General features: G+C 39.3%; 1 protein-coding gene across 4 annotated transcripts in view; it reads left to right on the plus strand.

Moving 5' to 3' along the window:
- ATP9B (ATPase phospholipid transporting 9B (putative)) overlaps positions 1-20207 on the plus strand; it is a 343595-nt gene that overhangs the window by 58023 nt on the left and 265365 nt on the right. For all 4 annotated transcript variants that reach the window (XM_059724300.1, XM_006258252.4, XM_059724301.1 and 1 more), the window contains exons 3-4: positions 10424-10574; positions 19545-19658. In XM_059724300.1, coding sequence (XP_059580283.1) covers positions 10424-10574; positions 19545-19658 — 265 coding nt within the window. The remainder of the gene's footprint in view (positions 1-10423; positions 10575-19544; positions 19659-20207) is intronic.

A 20207-nucleotide genomic window follows, 5' to 3' on the forward strand; every position in this document is an offset into this window, starting at 1 on the left:
CCATGTCTCGGCTGGGCTGAACCGACTCGAGGTGATTCAGAAATTACTCATTCGTCAGGGCGGGCTGGTGAATAGAGAGGCTGACAAGGCTTAATGGTTGCAAAAAACTTTACTTACATCGTGGGTGGCTGCGACGGAAACGGTTCGGTCGTCTGGACAACAATGTGAGTTGCTCCAGCTGGCGAGGCCAATGCCAGTAAACTCGTCTGTAATCCAAGCCGGCGGGAAAAGGGTACGTCTGGGACTGCGTTCGGTGACGGGAAGAAGGACCGATAGGTGATCAGTCTATCAACCAGCTAGCCGCAAGTCGGATCTCTAAGAGGCACTCTGCAGCGTGCTCAAAGCTCTTCGACTTGGGTGGAAGTCGCGCTAGTTTTTAAACGGCCAGCAAGCCAATTACCGGCCGCCACGTGTGAATAATTTAGCACTAGCCAATTGCGGGGCACGAATTTGCATCCGAATGGCGGGAACTCTTTGCACCGTGCATTTCTGTGCTGCAAAGAGAATGCATCCTGCAAAGACAGCTGCAAAGTGGCGGGAACTCTCTCCTGCACGCAGGTTCTTTATGCAGCAAAAACCCTCACTGTGCAAGAGGCTCTCGTGTGTCAAGAAAATTCCATAGTGCCGAGGCACCAAACTCATTGGGTTATGACAGTATATAGTAGAGTTGTCCAACTTCTTAGCTGGGGACTGCATACCCCATGGCACACCAGTGGGGGCTGTGTGAATGAGGGCTACAGGTCCCCAGGCTGGATGCCATGCATGCATGTGGGCAGATGCTGCCCCACTGCACTTCACTGTGGGTGATGGTGAGTGAGTGTGCAGGTGTTCTTCCACTCTTCTGCACCATGCATACAGGGCCAGGCACCCTATTCATTGCTCCCTGTGTGGGGTAGCACCCCTCCTCACCTGCAGCTCCCTGCAGGCTCTCCCATGGCACTGTATTGCGCAGGAGCTCTAGACCACTGGCTCACCTGGCACTGCAGATTCTTCTCTGGGGCTGGATCAGGCAGCAAAAACTGAGGAAGAGGGGAGAGGCCCCAAAACCCTGGCTGCTGCTGCAGCTGGAGGCAGGTGAGAATCCAGGGGTTGCATATAGCTTGTAGCCACCAGCTGGGTAGCCCTGGCATATACAGGTTTGGAGCCCATAAGCATGCTAACTTCTGAGGACTCTTTTGAACCATGATGAATAATTACCATTTGCACTGTACTTGTGTAGCAGCATACATTCCAATACATTATTTTTAGTTGCATATAGGCTTATATGACATTTGTTTTGATGTTGAAAACATACAGCTTTGGTCTCTTAAAAGGACAGTCCTTAAATGTTAAGTGAAAATGGTATATCCATTTCTGTAAGTAGGGAAAGAATGAGGAAACACTATAAAAAATTAATTTTCTTTAACAGCATGAGTAGTAACATATGTGGTGTTTAAAAAGCTCTGCTTTTGGAAAGAGCACTTGCTTTGAAGACATGTTGGTTTTGATTTAATTCAGTTTAACATTTAAAATTGTGTTTTATCTATTTTCAGCCGTCTTTTAGAAATAGTGCTTAATGTATAATGTGGACAGTTGTGCATTGGAAAGATAAGTGATCTAAGCTAATTTTGACTGTGTATCCTGCAAGGGATTCCCTGATTCAGGTAAATCTTCTTTTGGAGTGAGAGACTTTTTTTCTGGTCCAAATCATCCCTGATAGAAGATACGGTCTGATCTCAATGCAGCTTTTCTGTGTAGCACATTAGAAGAGGAAGGAAATGCTGTTTCTGCAGTTACTTAGCTCCCTCCCTCAACTGAGCCTCTCAAACAAATTCCACTCAGTGAAATGTATTTATGCGTAAAGCCAGTAGAATCTTGTTCACATTGAATGAAAATTTCCATAATAGTGCCTATCAACTATTTTCATTTTGTTAGTGAAACAAAAGAAAAAGGGTAAGACCCAGGCCCTAGAGGGAGCCAGAGGCTGCATTTGAGCAGGAATCTGGTTAGTGAGTAGGCTGACAGTTAGTTAGCTGCAGTTTCCATTTTAGCTGGGCTGGAGAAAATAACCTTTTGTTGGCAAAGGGGCTAGTACTGATTTGATTGTGACAGGTGGTGGATATGTAGGAGCACGTTGCAGATTGTGACCATGGTAAGAGATCCAAGCAAGATGGACAGGAGAACTGAACTCCGCGTGGGTCATCTGCAGGCCAGTGTGTGATAGTCGCTTGGGCTAAGGACAGAAGTTATACACAAACTGGTTTAAGTGATCAGAAACTGAGTTAAACCTGTAACAGAACAAAAGCTCAGTGCACATAAACTAGTTTCAAAATGGCAGAAACCAGTTTAAGATAAACGTGAAACCTGGTTGAATGTAATATCAGACTCAACTGATTTGGATCAAGCCAGTTTATGGAACTTCTGTCCCAGACCCCTTCCTGGTTCAAATTAAATCAGAGTTCCCCAGCACCCTGCCATGCTGCACCATCTCTGGACAGGGGAATAGTGAGCAGGGCATGCCCAGTTCAGTGCCTGGTGGCCCAAGAGACACAGGTGATAGGGCCCGGGGCTGTGGGGCCGAGCCTGCGCCATATGTGCCACTGGGGCCTAGGGCCATCCCGGGTGTTGCTCTCCAGTGGGTAGAGGGTTCCATATTCTTTCCTTCATGGAACTTTGCTCCTGAGCCCCTTCCTCCCCCAATCGGGCCTTTGCTCCTGGGCTGCCCCAGTGGCTGAGAAGGCACAGTGGGATCGGGATCACCTACTGGCTGGGAGCGGGCTCTAGGGGATCGGGACCATGCTGAGCCATGAACAGGGGGATAAAAATAGGCAGACCCCAGCTGGGGTCCCTGCAGGCCAGGGTGGGGGTTTAAACCCCTCCCCAGTCACATTCAGCCTGTTGGGGCCTAGCTGTACCCCCTTCAGTTCAGCTTCCCTCCAGCCTGAAGGGAAGGAAGGTTGGCTCTAATGCCGCCCGCCCCCCCCCCCAACCAGCTTCAAGCCTGAGCCACTGCAGGCATGTGCCTGCATTTCTGGAATCAAAAGGGAATATCTGTTCACATGCAAATCAGTTCAATCTACACAGGTTAGATTAACCTGCAAAGATTGAATCATTTCAGGCTCCAGCTCTTTGAATGTCTGTCCCCAGTCCTGGAGTGGAGTATCCCTGGTATTAGGCCTGAGGAGCTGCTACTTTTTTATCCCTGTAGGAGATGATCCTCAGGAGGCTGAGTAAGGAACCGTTGGTTCATCTTTAGTATTTGAGAAGCTAGATAACAGCACTTTTTATTTTTTGGCAACCCTTATTCAGGAATGCTTTGTTACTTCATCAAGTGAATGTTTTGGAGGCTCCTTAGAATGGGCTTCTAATGTTTGAAGTGCTGCAACAGTTGCCAGTGAGTACACTACCCAGTATGCTACCAGACACAAGGATGGATGGGCTGCTGCACAGCTCTGCTCGCACTGGCAGCTTATAGTGGGGTTAGTTATACTGTTTTATTTGACTTCTGGGATCTGTCCTTTTTAAGAAGTGGGTATGGCTGTCTTGAAACGCAGTTTATGTGCAGAGCAAAGTGTAGTTGATTATGTCCCCAAAGAGTGGAAAACCCTGCCTATTCAAGCTCCATAAGAGTTGAAACTCAGATTTTTTTCCCCAGAAAGTAAGCCTCGTTTTCAAAGATATAAAGCTTGTGTTTATGGGAGGCATAATATGAAACTAGCTCAACTTGGCAGGTATAGCAAATTGTTCCTATTTAAAAAAAAAAAGTGTGCCAACTCCTCTAAGATGAGGTTGTATCATGTCTCAGTGTTAGACTCCCCATATACTTTGCACTTAATTGTGAGCTCTTCAAAGCTTTACAATTAAGTGCAAAGTATATGGGGATGCCTGGGACATGTGCTGGGATGCTGTCTCATTGTGTGTGTCTGTTTCGAAGCCTAGCATGCCAGGGCCCTGACCCTCATTTAAGTTCTCTAGGGAGGACTGCAAAAGGGACCCAAATTCCTTTGCTTTCTATCAGTATGCAAGAATTGGCAATCCTGTAATGGTCTCAAACTGAGGGTTAGTAGAGGACGTTAGTCACGAGACCAACCAAAAAACATTACTGATCTTTTTAAGAATCTTGTAATTTTGGAACCCAGTCTCAGTTTGTTGGTCTCAGTCTTACTTTTTGAATCCTTGATGTGCGGTATTGTGCTTTTTATGCTTTACAAAGGCTTTTATATTTTCAAATGTGATTTTTTTGTTGCTTTTTTGTTACTTTGTTTTTTAATGCTGAAAAGAAACAATTCTCATCTTGAAAACAAATGTGGAAGGTTTTAACAAAGCTAAAAATATATTGAAAAAGCCAGGTGGAATGAAAACCCTTGGAACAACCTTTAACTACAGTATAGCTATTGCTAAGTACTCTGACCATAACAGAATATGTATGTAAACAGTATCTCTTTAATTTTTTTTTACTCCCACTTGTAGCACACTTGATTTTTTAATTTTTTTTTATTCCCCCCCCCCTTATTATTATTTTTATGCATTTTCCTGTTAGCTATACGGTAGCTAACATTACCCTTCTATTAGAGAAATGGCTTATTTCATTTCATAATACTACTTAAAAAATTGTGATATAGCAGCTGTTTTGTGGCTGTACTCATTTTCCCCTTAACTTACAAATTCTCTTCAAGCTTGTGAAATTATAATGCACATAGATCAATACACTGGAGTTCTTTTGGCTGGATTGATTTCTTTCTCATGAGATTTACATTCCACTTGTTATCAAAAAACACTTTGTCCCTATGAAAATGGTGCCATTGAATGGCATTTCCATATGAAGTGAAGGGGATATCAAATGCTCGGATTAATTTGGGCTCTAAGATGGCCTGTACACTTTCAATTAATCTGCAATGCATTTGTTATGCAGAAGCATGGGAAAATGCTGATCTTTTAAGAATGACATGACTACTGTGTTGCTTTTGGCCTGATTACTGAAGCTACCTGTTGAGTACAATAATTACAGTATGTTTTCTTTGCAGAAGTAGTTTCTGCTACTTAAAACCTAATAAGGAATAGCTGACCCTTGCAGACAATACAGAGCTTTTATGTTATCTTTCCATTTTGATGAAAATGCTGTTTTGAGAAAGCTGCTGACAGTTAAGCTTTTAGGATGAAAGTAACAAAAAGGGAAAAACTTGCTTGTAGAGTTGGGTATGATTTTTAGTTTAGCTTTTGACTTGGAGAAATACATTTTGTATGTGAAATAGTAGGAACACTTTAATATCAAACAATTGCTGCTGTTTTTTTTTAAAGCTGCACTAATCACTTCTAAAATTATAAAGTAATGTTATTATTTTTGAACTGTGTTAATAAAAGGGTATTTCATGGATTTACCTTTAGCATGCTCATTCTTTTTCTATTCAGAGTAGTTATGGCATGTTTGTTTTTCATGTTTTCATTTTCTTAAATGTATTAGTCAAATTTTAGTCAATTGACACATTTTATAGCTAACCCTTAAAGAAAAGATGTTTATGTTTTCAATACATGCTGAAAATGTTTTGCTTCAAAGTTTCTTATGAAGATTGTAATAAGATTTAGTGCACAAATGTATTTCAGTTTTTGTAAATTATTGATTTTAGAACTTAACATGGATTTTGTCATGTTATGTTTGTCATGTTTTGGTTGTCATATTCTGACAAATGTGATGAATTTCCTCAAATATATGATGGTCTTTAATAGGCATAGCAATCTCAATTCATGTACTGCAAAACTGGTGAGGGCTTATGTTGAGAAGATAGACATCTTAAAGGCCACTCATGAACTAACAGGGATTCCTGAAGTGGTTATAAATTGCACAAGAACTGACTGACTTCAGAGTCCAAAAGTAGTAAAAACTCATTTATGTGCCAGAAACATTTCAAGTTGAATTTTCCAAATCCATAATTATTTCTATCATCTGAGACTTCCTTGCATCTTGGGGCTTAACATGTGCTTATCTCTGTGTCAGTCAATCTCTGTTATCTAAAGTATCACAGTTGTTTCCCACTCTCAAACTTCATTCCTGAATCTGTGCTTTTCAGAGTTTACCTTGCTGATGGTCATAATGGTAGCTGTGCATAGCTGTTCTCTTTCATATCATATAATGCAATTAGTTTCAAAGAGCTACATTTCTCAGTTGCTCAAAGGGGACTAATTTAAGTTGCTTTAGTCTGAAGCAAATATTAAGAGCAGGAAAAAGTCCTTAATGTCTGAAGAAGGTATGCATCTAGAAATGGGGTTGTGCCATCTCATTTGTTCTCTCATAGGTTAAGTTAAAAAACGAATCTCACACAATACAAGGTGTTTTTATGGCCAGTAAGTAAAGGTAAGCCTGAAGATTATTTGGGGGTTTGCAGCACTAAAGGAGGTAGAACTTACTGAAGCATGCCTAGCACAACACTATGAAAATTAAATTGCATTCTACAGAGGGCAGGTGTGGAGAAGATGCGGCACGGTTTACTCCAGTGCTTCCTAACATGGTCTGGAGGTGCAGATTTGCCCTTAGAATTTCTATATCTACATTCTACCGAAGCACCTGATAGTCTTTCCATGGGCAAATTTATTGCCTTAAAGTGTTCTTTTGAAAATTGTTTTGCTACATTCTAGATCATAAAATGTGGGACCATGTTCTAACTTGATTCCTTTGGAAATACTCATTTCTTTTTTTACAGAGGATACCATACAAAGAACAGTGGTTCAACTTTCCATATTAGTTGAGGCTGAAAGATCAAAGCAATGAACAGAGAAGTGATTCTCAACCAGGGTCCCACTGTACCCTGAGATGTTATGAGATCCTGTCAAGGGTTCCACAGAGTACCACACAACATTAGCACTGTTTGCTATGCAAACATGACTCACAAAATTAACCCAGGAATTTTTAATAAGAATCCATAGTGTTAAAAACATTCTGCTCTTGCCACAGAAAAATTGCTCTTATTGTTCCATAGTCAAAATTAGAGTGAAAATTAAGAGCTGGCATTTTCTCAGGAGTGTTTTGAGTCTAATGAGGTTGAAGATCACTGGAATAGAGAATAGAACTGTTTTGTTTTTGGGGGGGGGGGGGGGTTTCCTTTGTTTAAGAGCGAAGCTTTTTTTCATTTCTGCTAGATTGATCATTTTAGCATCTTATTTACTTACCAGATACTTTCGAAATCAGAACTATGTAATGTATTGACCTGCAGACTCATTGGTTTGTATTTTTCTGTGGTAGATTACTTCTATGCTAAATTTTTGTCACCCTGTGATGCAGAAAGTGTGAACAGGCTGTTGCTTGTCAGGTGCAGTCACATCTGAATGTGATGGAATTTCTGGACCCTGTTCAGTCTGGTTTTCATCCTGGATACAGCATAGAGACTCAGTGACCTCAGTTGACTATCTGCTTGGAGATCAATAGGGGACATTGTCCCCTGCTGATCTTACTAGATCTTCCAGCCGCCTTTCATACAGGTGATCATGAGGTGCTGATAAAGCATTCACATGTCCTCCTGGTGGGCATTTGTGAGACACTAAATTGGTTTTGCTCTTTCCTAGCAGGTGATAGTTAGGGGCATGTGCCTATTACCTTGAGATCTTTCCTTTGACTTCCCCTGCAGAGGTGCATCTTGTCATCCCATTCATGTTTTTATGAGGCTGCTGAATGAGATCATGTGAAGCTTTGGAGTGAGGGGGCGTCAGTATGCTGCTGAAACCCAGCTTTACCTCTTTTTCAGCTGACCTGGGCCTTGTAATTTCTTATGTTTTCCCAATGCCAGGATGCATTTTGGGGATTGTATGCAAGTAAACCAAGTCAAGCTGAATCCAAATAGGACAGAGGTGATGGAGGTGGTAGGCTGACTGTTTGACCTGTGGGTGATTGAGGCTTCTCTCTTTGAGGTTCAGGTTCCTGTTGCCACTCAAGTTTGCCACTCAGGGGGCTGGGGGGTGCTCCTGGATTCTCTGCTGCGTTTGGATTTTCAGGTAGTGGCAGTAGCTATGAGTGCCTTTCACCAATGTCATCTTAGTTTCATAGTTTCTAGGGTCGGAAGGGACCTGAACAGATCATTAAGTCCGACTCCCTGCCCTGGGCGGGGATGAGTGCTGGTATCATAATACCCCAGCCAGATATCTAGCCAACCTCCTCTTGAAGACCCCCAAGGTAGGGTAGAGCACCACCTCCCTTGGGAGCCCATTCCAGAGCCTAGCAGCCCTAACCGTAAAGTAATGCCTCCTCATATAAAGCCTGAACCTACTGTCAATCAATTTGTGGCTGTTATTCCTTGTTATCCCAGGTGGTGCCCAGGGGAACAGAGCTTCACCTATTTTCCGCTGGTCCCCCCCAGTGAGTTTATAGATGGCCACCAGATTCCCTCTCAGTCTTCTCCTGTGGAGGCTGAATAGATTCAGGCCCTTTAGTCTATCTTTGTTGGGCCTGGCCTGCTGCCCTCTGACCATGCAAGTGGCCCTCCTCTGGACCCTCAAGTTTAGCCACATCCTTCTTGAAGTGTGGTGCCCAGAACTGAATGCAGTACTCCAACTGTGGCCTGACCAGTGCTGCATAGAGGGGAAGGATCACCTCCCTGGACTTGCTTGTGATGCATCTATAGATGCACAACAAGGTGCGGTTAGCCTTACTGACCGCTTCCTCACATGGGCGGCTCATGTCTGTTCTGAAATCAACAATGACCCCAAGATCCCTTTCAGCCACTGTGTTCCCCAGCTTATAGGTATGTTGCAGGTTCCTTTCCCCTAGGTGCAGCACCTTGCACTTGTCTGCGTTGAATTCCATCTGGTGAGAAAGCGGCCGCACTTTCTTTCAGATTTGGATCCAGCCACTGCCATGCATGCCTTCATAACCTTGAGGCTAGACTACTGCAGTGTGTTCTACATAAGGCTGCCTTTGACTGACTGGAAGCCACAGCTGGTTCTAAATGTGGCAGCCTGCCTTCTATCAGGGGTGAATCTCCAGGACAACATAAATCAAGTGTTTCAGAGTCTGCAGTGGCTCCTGATAGTTTTCTGACCACAATTTAAGATACTGGTTTTGACCTATTAAGGCTCTTATGCCCTATCACAATTCCTAAGGTCAGCCTAGAGCGACCTCTTGCAAATTACCATCAAAGTACCAAGTTTGCTTTGTGTAGATTTGTGGGAGGCTGTTCTCAGCAGTTTCTTCTCAACTCTGGAACTCCCTCCCCCTTGAGACCTGCCAAAGCCTGACCCTGGATGTCTTCTGGAAGCACAGCAAGACCTTCTTATTTAGGCAAGCATTTATCCAGCAAGACTAGGCTGAGATGCATTCATTTTGATATTCTACTTGCTTTTACACAATATTTTGTTCCCATTTGTTCTCCTGTTTTAAAAGTTTTTATTCTTACTGCAAGCTGCTCTGAGCCTTTGTGGGAAAGGGCAGCATATAAATCTAAATAAATAAAAATCTGAGCTAGGGTAATATTAGTGTGGTGCAAAGTGTGCAGTTACATGGTGCTCAGAGCTCCTCAGGAGCCCCCATTGCACAAGTAACTTTGAAACTGACCAGCAATGGCCAGGTTCATGGCAGCTATTAGTAGTATGGTAGGTAAACTTGATATAGAGCTTTTGCTTGGGGCACCCAAAATATAAACCCTGGGTCTGAGAGGAATCTTAAATCACTGAGACTTGGTATTCTAACCCATGTTCATGTAAAACTGGCCATATTAACAGTTTTCATTACCAATTAAGTCATTTGCAAGTTAAAGATCATTTGCAAATTAATAACCTTTAGGTCATTTGCAAACTGCTCTGCCCCCATGATGGGAAGCAGTAGTAATATTCAGCATCATTTTGCTTGTTTTTGGATGCATTGATACACAAGTATTTGGAACTATTTTTAGCATAACTTTCTCTTTGAATTCTTGTTTAACATTCTTATATGGCACTTTTACTACTGTATACAAATAGAATTCACAAGCAAAGGTCTTGGTTAAATGTGGAATATATCTGAGTTACTCAACAGTAAAACAACACTTGAAAGCAAAAACATAATACCCCAAAAATTCAAAATTAAGGTTATATTTTGGAAAATATTTAGTGCGTCAAGAAATGAACAGATAAGGGTACACCCAAAAAACCTGAAGTAGGGTAGATATGCAATGTCTTCCAAAAATTAATGAAATCTAGAACCAAAACATTAAAATATTGTGCTAATTTAGTTGATGAATATTGTCATTGCAGGGTAGAAGAAAAATTGTTTGACTTATTCTGCATGTTTTATTACCTGATACTACATGCCTGTACTAAATATTGAATCAAAACTTTGTTAATGAGTTGAATAGAATCCAAGATTTTCAAACCTGTGATCCTAACTCTGTTTCATCACTTAACTTATGGTTTTCAGTTATCTAATCGATGGCCAAAACACCTAGAGTAGGTTTTTAAATATTAAAATGTTTTTTGTACTTTACAGTTGCTGTGACTGGCTCCTAAACATATGCCGAAGAAAGAAAGAACTAAAAGCTCGCACAGTGTGGCTTGGGTGTCCAGAAAAGTGTGAAGAAAAATATCCAAGAAATGCCATAAAAAATCAAAAGTATAACATCTTTACATTTATACCTGGGGTAAGGGTACTACATTTTTCTTGAAGGTGGGATGAGTTTATGCCCCTCAGTTTCATTTGTCAACTGTTACAGATTATTTCTGGAAAATATAGTATTCTATGCCCTGTGCTTCCTGTCTTGATTTTTCCCATGTTTCTTGTTTGAAGGTATTTATTACATGCGAGTAAGATGGTTTGTTTCTAAGTCACTGTTTTCAAAGTTGCAAGATTAGAGAAATGGAACTTGCATGTAATTCATGTAAGTAGAATTCTGTACAGCCCCTGGGGATTCAGGTGTAGATGTTCTTTTGGTTTCTTTATTCTTTGTTAGAAGTTGTAATTAGCTATTTATAGCATCACAAAGGGTTGACTTTAAATGAGGAGTAAATTGTTACATTCATGTTCTTATGCAGCTGTCTTTAACAATAAAAAGTAAAAGAAAATACAGTCCGTAGTACAGTCAGTATAAGTAGAATTGTTTTTGAATAGAAAGTTTTGCACAAAGAGTTGGCAGCTCATAAAGTTTTTATGAAATGTGTTAAGTCCTAGGTTATAATTTAATGCACCAGATCTTCAGATGGGTTTTCTTTATGATTTGAGTGGTGCAGAATTACAAAATGTAATTTTAAGACACAGGCACAACTTGTTTTTATAGACTAAAATCCTTGCCATTTTGTTTAAATTAAAAGTCATATTATGGTACTTCCTGCTATTTTGGGGTTGATTTCCTTATTTTTTGCCTTCAATGTTCAGTTTTTGCAAATATTACAGATTAACTTTACAAATATTTTGGATAGATGAAATATGGTTCCTCTGTCCCCCTTAAACTATGTTTTACTGAAAAGAGTTTCATCTGCTAAAATAAAAGGAATATTGGTATTATATAGCATACATTTTTCTGAACTTTGGACTTTTTTTTTCTTAATACCATTTTTAGGCATACTGTGATCTTTTAATAACAGAACATTTTGTAGCTTTCAATACAGAGATGCTTTGTTCTTTAAAATTTAATTTTAAATAATCTTTCCAATTAATACTGAGTATTGATTCAACCCCTCTCATCTCATTCATCCAAAGTCTGGCAAATACTTGCTCCCTTATAAACCTCTTTATTAAAACTCACAAAAATTAATGGTTCCATAATTAAGACTGATCTTTTGTCCAGGTAAAAAAATGTCAACTGTCTCGGGCAGATAAATATTCGCATCTTTATTGAACCAAGTAAATGTTTTTTCCTTTAGTCTAAATTATTAAATACACTCAAATTGCTTAAGCAGTGTACATTTTCCTAAAGGTCACAGAATTCATTAAGTATACAGTAAGCCATTGATTGTTGTGGTTAAAAATCTACGGTATATATTACTATGACTAGGGCAGAGTCATGATGCTAGTAAAGATCAGCTATAGTTTGCAATTACCTGTTGAGAAAAAAAGAGAGAGCAAGCATGTTCATGTTCTTTTCCTAAAAAGATGTAGTACTTTGCAAGTGATTAATTGTACAGTTAGAATCCTGTTTTATATTTTGGAAATGCACCAATTGTTGAACTGTCTCTCAACTGGGACTTGGAATAAACCAGTCATAGGTAGGAAAATATGGATCACCTTGCTGAGATTAGTTTGTGAAATATCTGAAAACTAAAATGTTTAAATTAAGTATGTCATTGTTGAACATAAACATCACTCCAGCTTAGCTGTTTAACAGTAACAGATACATTTACAATAGGGTACAGTACGCTACATTTTTTGTCTCTGTAAGGGAAAACAGTTAAGGGTTCATGTATGTCAAACAGGGAGTCTAGGGTGTGGGCTGTATGCTGTGCCCCAGATTGTTGCTGCCCTGTGCTGCCTGCAGTGCCGAGTCTAGTCCACACATCACATCCAGCATAGGCCCTGTGTGCTACAGAAAGGCACGTGGGCTGGACGCAGCACAGTGGGCAAGGCACAGGGGGTCAGTTCTAGTTCAGCCTCTAGACTAGCCCAGCAAACCTCATCTGGCCCAAGACTGGATAAGTTTGACACCCCTGATATAAAAGGTTCTTTTGAGAAAACATTATATAACAGAAGTAGGCAGTTATTTGGTGTGGAGAGTCAGGGAGTCTTGGCAAATTGTTGTGGATCAGGTCCGCACGTTTCCCCTGCCCCCCCTGTCACCTTGCAACAGCTTACCAGAACTCCCTAAATGGCTATGTCCCAGGGTTGGGACCTGGCCTCATCCTGTCACCACCTGGTGATTGCAGCCCCAGGGTCTCCATGGAGACCACCCTGGGGACCCCCACAGGTAGAGCATGCTTGGCCAGGCAAATAGGATGGGGCCACGGGTGGGAGGGAAGTGGTGTCTGGGAGCAGGATGGGCGGGTGGGTGGATCAAGGCCAGGATTGCGGGGCAGTGACCTCTGTGGGGCAGTGACACCCGCGTGGATCCTGGGTCTGTCTCCATGGAGACCCTGCCTGCTCTGTCTGGCACCCCCAGTGATGGTTGCAGGGTAGACGGGCTGGACCTTGGCAGCCGGAAAGAGCCGCTGCCACTGGGGTCTATGGGGAAGTGGAGTATAGCCACCACGCTGCCTTAGCCTGCTGCACACCTAGGCGCGGCAGGACTGGTCGCACATGCCATAGCCCAGGCTGTCCCCCATGCCTGGGCCAGGTGAGGCTGAGGGACCCGCTGTGGGCCACATAAAATTCCTTGGTGGGCCGCATCCAACCTGTGGGCCATACTTTGCCTACCCCTGTAATAGATGATATATGTTCCTAATAAAGATGAAAGGTTGTGGACCTACATGTTAGAATTTCAAAAACTCACTTAATAGTGTTCATATTACAGGATTTAAACAAAGCATCACTTTCAGAATGTACTTCATTTTCTTATGCAGTAACCGTGAAGCTAGATAGTTAAGTAAAAGTATCCTTTTGAAATTTTTTTTTACTTGAGTTATTCTTTTATGCAGTCTTGTTTTCATGTATTTAGTCTTTCTTTTACCTATGAAGATATTTGCATGAAGAAAGGTTAACAAAAAAAAGATTTGAAGTGGGGAAATAGGTGGCTGTATATTATTTCTATGTTTCCTCATTACTACTTCACCCAATTAACTACCACAGATGAAAAGTAACCATTTCCCCCTGTCACTAAAAATTCCATTAGAATTTTATGGGGAGTGCATCCCAAAAACTATACAGCTGGTCCCCAAATTAGTAGTCAATAAAAAGAGAATTCAATGGAATAATGAGTTATGAGATGCATGTCGCCCTCTTCAAAGACACTTGCTCAGACCACTTATTTAATATTCTCAAAGTACAAGAACCCTGCGAAGCAATTACCCAATATGAAGCAGTTATTCAACAGTTGGAAAATGCCCTCACAAAAAAGAGTAGCTTTTCTGGGAATAAATGCTGTAGGGACCTCAAACCATGGTTTGACAGGACTGTTCTCCATCTAAAGATGATATAACAGATGCCTTGGAGGAATACAAGTCTAAAAATGACTGCCTTACCTTTCAAAGGATCTAGAAGATTAAAACAGACTGCAAAACAAATGATCGATAAGGAAAAATAAAACCTATCAAATGAAGCTGTGGGAGGAACTAGTAGCTACAGGAAAAAATTATAATCAAAATTTTTGGCAAATTACAGCCAAAGCGACAAAAAAAATTAACGTAATTTCTGATGGTTATATCCCTAAAGATATACAGGTCATGTTTTTTAACAACTTATCTGCAGATCGTAAATGAAGGAAATTTTATCTGTAAAGCTACAAGTAGATAATTATCATCTTATCTCTGAACCTTATGTAAGATCATATATATACTTACTGAGAAATGGAAAGGCCTCTGACCTTGATTTTTCTCCCCTCACAAATATCTTCAAGGAATTCATTGACCAATGGTGCCCAATTCTGACCAAAATTTTAAATATACTTATTTTAGAAGACTTTTATCCCAAGTATTAGAATGAAAATATAATAGTCCCAATTTAAAAAAAAATGGTTACAAGAGAGATGCCACATCTTAGCACCCCATTAGTTTTATGTATATTCCTGCCAAAATACTTGAGAGACATTTACTTTTTCACCTTTGGACATTCTCTCTGAAAATAATATTTTAGGAGAAGAACAGGGTGATTTTAGAGAAAGATACGCATGAACCATTCCATTACTTGGCGTTGTGTTATCTGGGGTCTAAATATATTTTAAAAGCAAAATCATCCGTATGATCTCAGGGAACCTAGACAGATTAAATTATGGAAGAAACTGCTAATAACACCAGTAGATAAAACTCTTACTATTAATCATCACTTACTATTCAAATATGTCATCAAGACTGTGTTATGGGACCGGTGGTGCCTTATCCAATAGTTTCCCAACTAAGGAGGTTTACTTGCTCTGTTTTTCAACTTATTCTTGAATTATTTAAAACAGGTTCTAACAGGGAATCAATTCCATGCTCCCATGATTTTAAATGACTATATCTCTCTTGCTTTATGCAGATGATGCATTAATTCTGTTGCAATCCCAAATAGGTCTTCAAAGATTATTAGATGCCTTTTAACAATATTGCAGCTCAAATAGCATAAAAATCAATACAGCTAAAAACAAAGTAATGGTCTTTCAAAATGAAAGAAGGAAATGGGATTGGTTTTTATAGGGAAAAGAAATCAGAGGTGGTGTCTTCCTTTAAAGACCTTGGAATATATTTTAGCAAAAGTTTGAGCTGGAATAAGGATATTTAAAAGGTACATATTAGAGCAAAACAATCTCTGGGTGGAGTTTTACCCTTCTACAGTAAGATGGGCAAAACAGCAGTTCTGAAAGCACTAAAGGTCTGTAGGTCCAAGGTACAATCCATTTTATTGTACAGAGCAGAACTCTGGGGTGTTGACCCTATGGTCCACGTGAAAATTGAAAGTTTTCTAATTACTTTTAAGGTGGTTTTTATCTTTACCTAATTCTATGACAGGAGGGTTCATGCACTCTGAATCTGGACTGATAAATGTGAGCTCTTTAACCCAATTAAGAACCCTAAATTACTGGATGAAAGTTAGATATTTTACATCTACTGAATACTCCAGGATGTGCATGTTAGAAGCCTCTCCTCTGCCAAATAAACCCTGGTTTGGATGGCTAAAGAACATCTGTACCCTCCAGATAAACGTCCTGGGAAGTATTCTCAGAGCAATGGAACAAATATTTCCCCTGCATTTAAAACAAGACATAGATTTAAGAATTAAGGATGCCAGCATGAAGACAGATATACTAGCACTGAGACTGTTTCAAACTTCCCCTTTTTTAAGTTTAATAAAACACTTTTTTGGCCCAGCAAGCAGTCTGGTACAAAATTTCAAACAATGAGAGGCCATCATTAGATTGAGATTCATGGTAATGTAATCTGCAGCTGTCATGGGGAGATGGTGTCCGATTCCCTATTCGGATAGAATATGCTCTTATGGGAAGAATGAGATTGATGACTTAAATAATTATTTGTGGTCTTGCTTGCTCTTTGAAGAAAGAAGAGGGAAATGGAGCTTTCCATTAGTGGGAAACACAAAATACTGGGCTAATGATGAAAAACTAATGTGGATTCTAACACTTCAGAGCCTGTCTTCCACTCCTTAGGTGTATTTGCACAACTTGCACAAAGAATAAAAACCAACATCAAAAAGTTTTCCCGTTCTGTTTTATTGTTCGTTGCTCCATTTTACCTCTTTTTTTACATCATTATATACATCATGTTCTTTATTAATTGTGTAAACTAGTAGAATGGATAATCTTATTATATGTTTTTAGTAAAATTATGATTTATATAAATGTTATTCAGTATACGTGCATGTGTGTGTTTCATTGTATTATACTGTTTTGGTGAAAACTGTAAATCAACAACTACTACTACTACCACCACTACTACCACCCCAGGAGTTTTATGCTTCTTGGGACATATTTTATTCCATCCAGGACCATGATATGCTTTCTTCATTAGAAGGACATGCCATAGAAAACGTACTATATTGCCACTCAGGGTGTTTTTATACATGCTTTTACATATGCCTAAACTTAATGTGCATTAACATAATGCGCATTAAGGTGATTTAGTTGCACATCTACATGTGCATGTGCTAAGACACATTAATGTGGGTGTGTGGACAGACTTGGGACAAAAGTTAGTCCCAAGTCAGTGGAGACGCACTGCATTAATGTGCATTAGTGCATCTACATGTTCACTAATGTGACTTAGCTATTTGCACATAAATTTGATACCTGCTTTATGCAAGTATCAAATTTAGGCTTGAATAGCCTAAAATCACCATTTTAAGGTGCATTAAGGACACACACGTGTAGACACGTGCCCTTAATGCCCCTTAAATTGGGCTAATTTGTATTAAATGTGCATGTGTAGACACATGCCCAGGAAGTCATCACCTGTGAATCTATGGCAACACTTTAGCAATTTCATGCTGCTAGAGTAATACAGTAGTTATTGTTTTCCCAGAATCTGGCTGTTTGTATAAAAATACTATTGACACTGTCCTTGTACAAACCTGCTGTTTGTTTGCTGTTTGTCCTTCATCTTTATATTTTATATATAGCTGATTGGGAATTGTCCTTTAAGTGAGTTTCTGAAAAATCAGGATTTTCTGTGAGCAGAGGTATGTCTCCCTCCTTCCCCCCCCCCCCCTTCCAATTATTTTGAACTTCTCAACAGAAAAAAATGTAAGAAGGTAGCTCCCACAATGCAGTGCAACATAGGTAACATGCCACTATAGGGAGATATGGTTTGATTCTAAACTGGCTTGAAGCAGAAGATTTTGATATGTGCATGTTTCAATACTTCCCTCAAAATTCAAAATGGACTTTTTCAGTGTGGAAAAAGAAATATATAGACTTTTCATCTCAATCAGATGAAACCAAATATCTACATACCAGAATTTCCTATGAAATAGACATTCTGGGGGTTTTTGTGGGGTTTTTTTTTTTCAAAGATCTAAGATTTATATAAATCTCCTGTTACACTGAAGATTTTCCTACAGCATTAACTTAATGACATGGTAGGAATCCATTTTGAAATGCCATATTGATGTTATTGAAGCCATATTTTCCTAAAAATGAGGATTTTAACATGCTTGTTAATTGTATTAACTGAAATTGATTTGCTATTCAGTCTGTTCTGTAAATCTTATCTTCATTTTGTCGTGCATTGAGGTGTAACCCACATTGTAAGATCTGAATCATAGGGTGTCCTGTAATAGTGTAGCTCTCTGATCCACTAGTATCCGCGTTCAGTTTTGAAGTACCTGGTTCAGTGTTCACCCAGGTAGAAAAGACTCAAGCTTTTAGACTCATGTTCCTGCTGGCCAGGGATAACCCACTGTACTGATATGCTGAAGAAATATGCTTTCTGGTTTTTTTTTTTAAAAAGATACTGTACTCAAATTGGCAGGTTTTGAAAAATAAAGCAATTCAACTGTGTATGGAGAAAATAATCCCAGGTTTTATTTTTCAAAACCTCTTTTTGGTAATCTAAGACACTAAGTATATCTAATTATCTAGAAAATTACTTTTAGTTGTTATGGAGGCACCCGGTCCAGTTTATAGCTGCAGTGGACTTAAGGTTTGTACTTAATGCAAGGTTTTAATTTTTTTGTTACTTATGGGGAAAAATACAATGTACAATTTCCCAAATATTTTGTCTTTTAGACTTCAGATTTCTTTTTTCCAGGCCTTAATTTGATTTCAATTTAATTATAAAATGATTCCATCAAGGGATTTAGTACTGTGGATCAAACTCTTTTGGTCCTGAATTATCTTTAAAATAATATAACATGAAATCTTCCATAATTAACTTTCCTTTTAGCTGTACTTCAGCATTTTGTTTTTGTTTACCTGCTGTTCTCTCTCTGCTTGTCCTGTCTGCACAGAGATCTATCAGTATTGAAAGCAGATTGCCTTCACTCCTTTTGGGAACAATGGGAAATTGTGCCACTCTGAAAGAGGGTATCTAAAATGATGGCTGTCTGTCACAGTTGTCTGTTGAAAATGATACAGATGATATCCATTTTAAAACAGGGCTGTTCTCTAGAGAGTTCTCTGAACTAGCATATTCTTCAACCTCTTTTGGAGAGAGAAACTTCAAGGTCATCACAGAGAAGTTTTTAATGGGTGTGTGTGTAGGTGGGGAGAACAGAAGTTAATTGGAAACTGGTATAAATTCTGGCTGTTCTGCACTTCACTGGTGGTATAAATATAGAAATAACTGGCTTGTATGGTACTGCTACCCTAATGAAAAGTTGTTGTCTTTCAAAGTTGATGCTAAGTATTTTCCAATCATTATACATATTCCACATAGCTCTTCTTCTGTGTTCCTTGAATAGTATTTCTAATGACATTTTAATTAAACACGGATATTACCAGACCGTTCTTAAAGTTGAGAACACTAATCTGTAATTTTAACGAAAATTGTATTTTAACTTTTCAAAAATAAAACATTAACAACTCAGGAAGCTCAAATGTATGCTTTAGACTTAAAGTCTGAGCTAAGGCATAGATATGCACCTATATGGCACCCCAAAAACTTAAATATGTTTTGTTTTGACAGTGTGAGGAAAAATAAAACCGATTTAATTTAATTTAGGATACAGATGTAAAGACAGTGCTGGTATGAGGCGGGTGGGTAGTTTTGAATTCCACAGCAAATTATACCTTCTATACCCCAGTTTAGGTAGCTTCAGGCTTATCTGCACATATCAGTTTAAACAAAGTACCTCTCGAAAATTCTGTAAGTCTTCCTTACTATTGTTGCTGCTTTTGAAATGGAGAGAAGTGTTCATGTTAAATGAATGTTAAATGATGCACGCATAAGTTTTTTGTCTTTTTTCTAAAAGTGATAACATTGTAATAATGTATTATGGAGTTCAATGAAGTTATACTTTTGTGCAAAATAATGCTTATATGTACATTCACAAAATAAATTTTGAAGGAATTTTTCTTTTTTTTCTGTTTTTATTTTAGGTTTTATATGAGCAGTTCAAGTTTTTCTTGAACCTCTATTTTCTCGTCGTGTCGTGCTCACAGTTTGTACCAGCATTGAAAATAGGCTACCTGTACACCTACTGGGCTCCTCTGGTAAACAGAAAAATGATGAAAAGCAGTTGATGTTAAAAATCTGGTTTTTATTTTAGAAAACACATATGCATAATCCATGCAAAAGTTTTCCAGCTGAGTGTTGTAAAATTGTTTTTTCATACCCATCCTCCAATGTGGAAAAGAACATAATTTGATTTTAAAAGTAGGCTTCACACAGTTTCTAGCCCACTGAAACTCTGCAACTCCTAGTTTAAACTTCCTAATCTACCATCTGTTTGAAAGGAAGTGCTATTGACTTAGCTACTAAAATATAAAACAGGAACATCAGTTTTGTTTACAAAATAACCTTCTCTACTTAAATGATTTTGTGCTTTAAATTCATCCATTCCTTCTGTTTTTTTCTCTTCCATGGCAACTGAAGGCAAACTTTATTTTCAGTGTAGAGCCTGGACTCAGGGCTGCCTCCCAGGAATAATTATTTAGAGTTCTCTGCCACCAGATTTTAGAGACTAAAATTTGGGTTTCTGTTTGTAGCAGGACCTATGATGATGATAATAATAATGTATAAGAAATTAAATTGATCAGGTT

This window comes from Alligator mississippiensis, chromosome 3 (genome assembly GCF_030867095.1).
Source record: "Alligator mississippiensis isolate rAllMis1 chromosome 3, rAllMis1, whole genome shotgun sequence".
NCBI lineage: Eukaryota > Metazoa > Chordata > Crocodylia > Alligatoridae > Alligator > Alligator mississippiensis.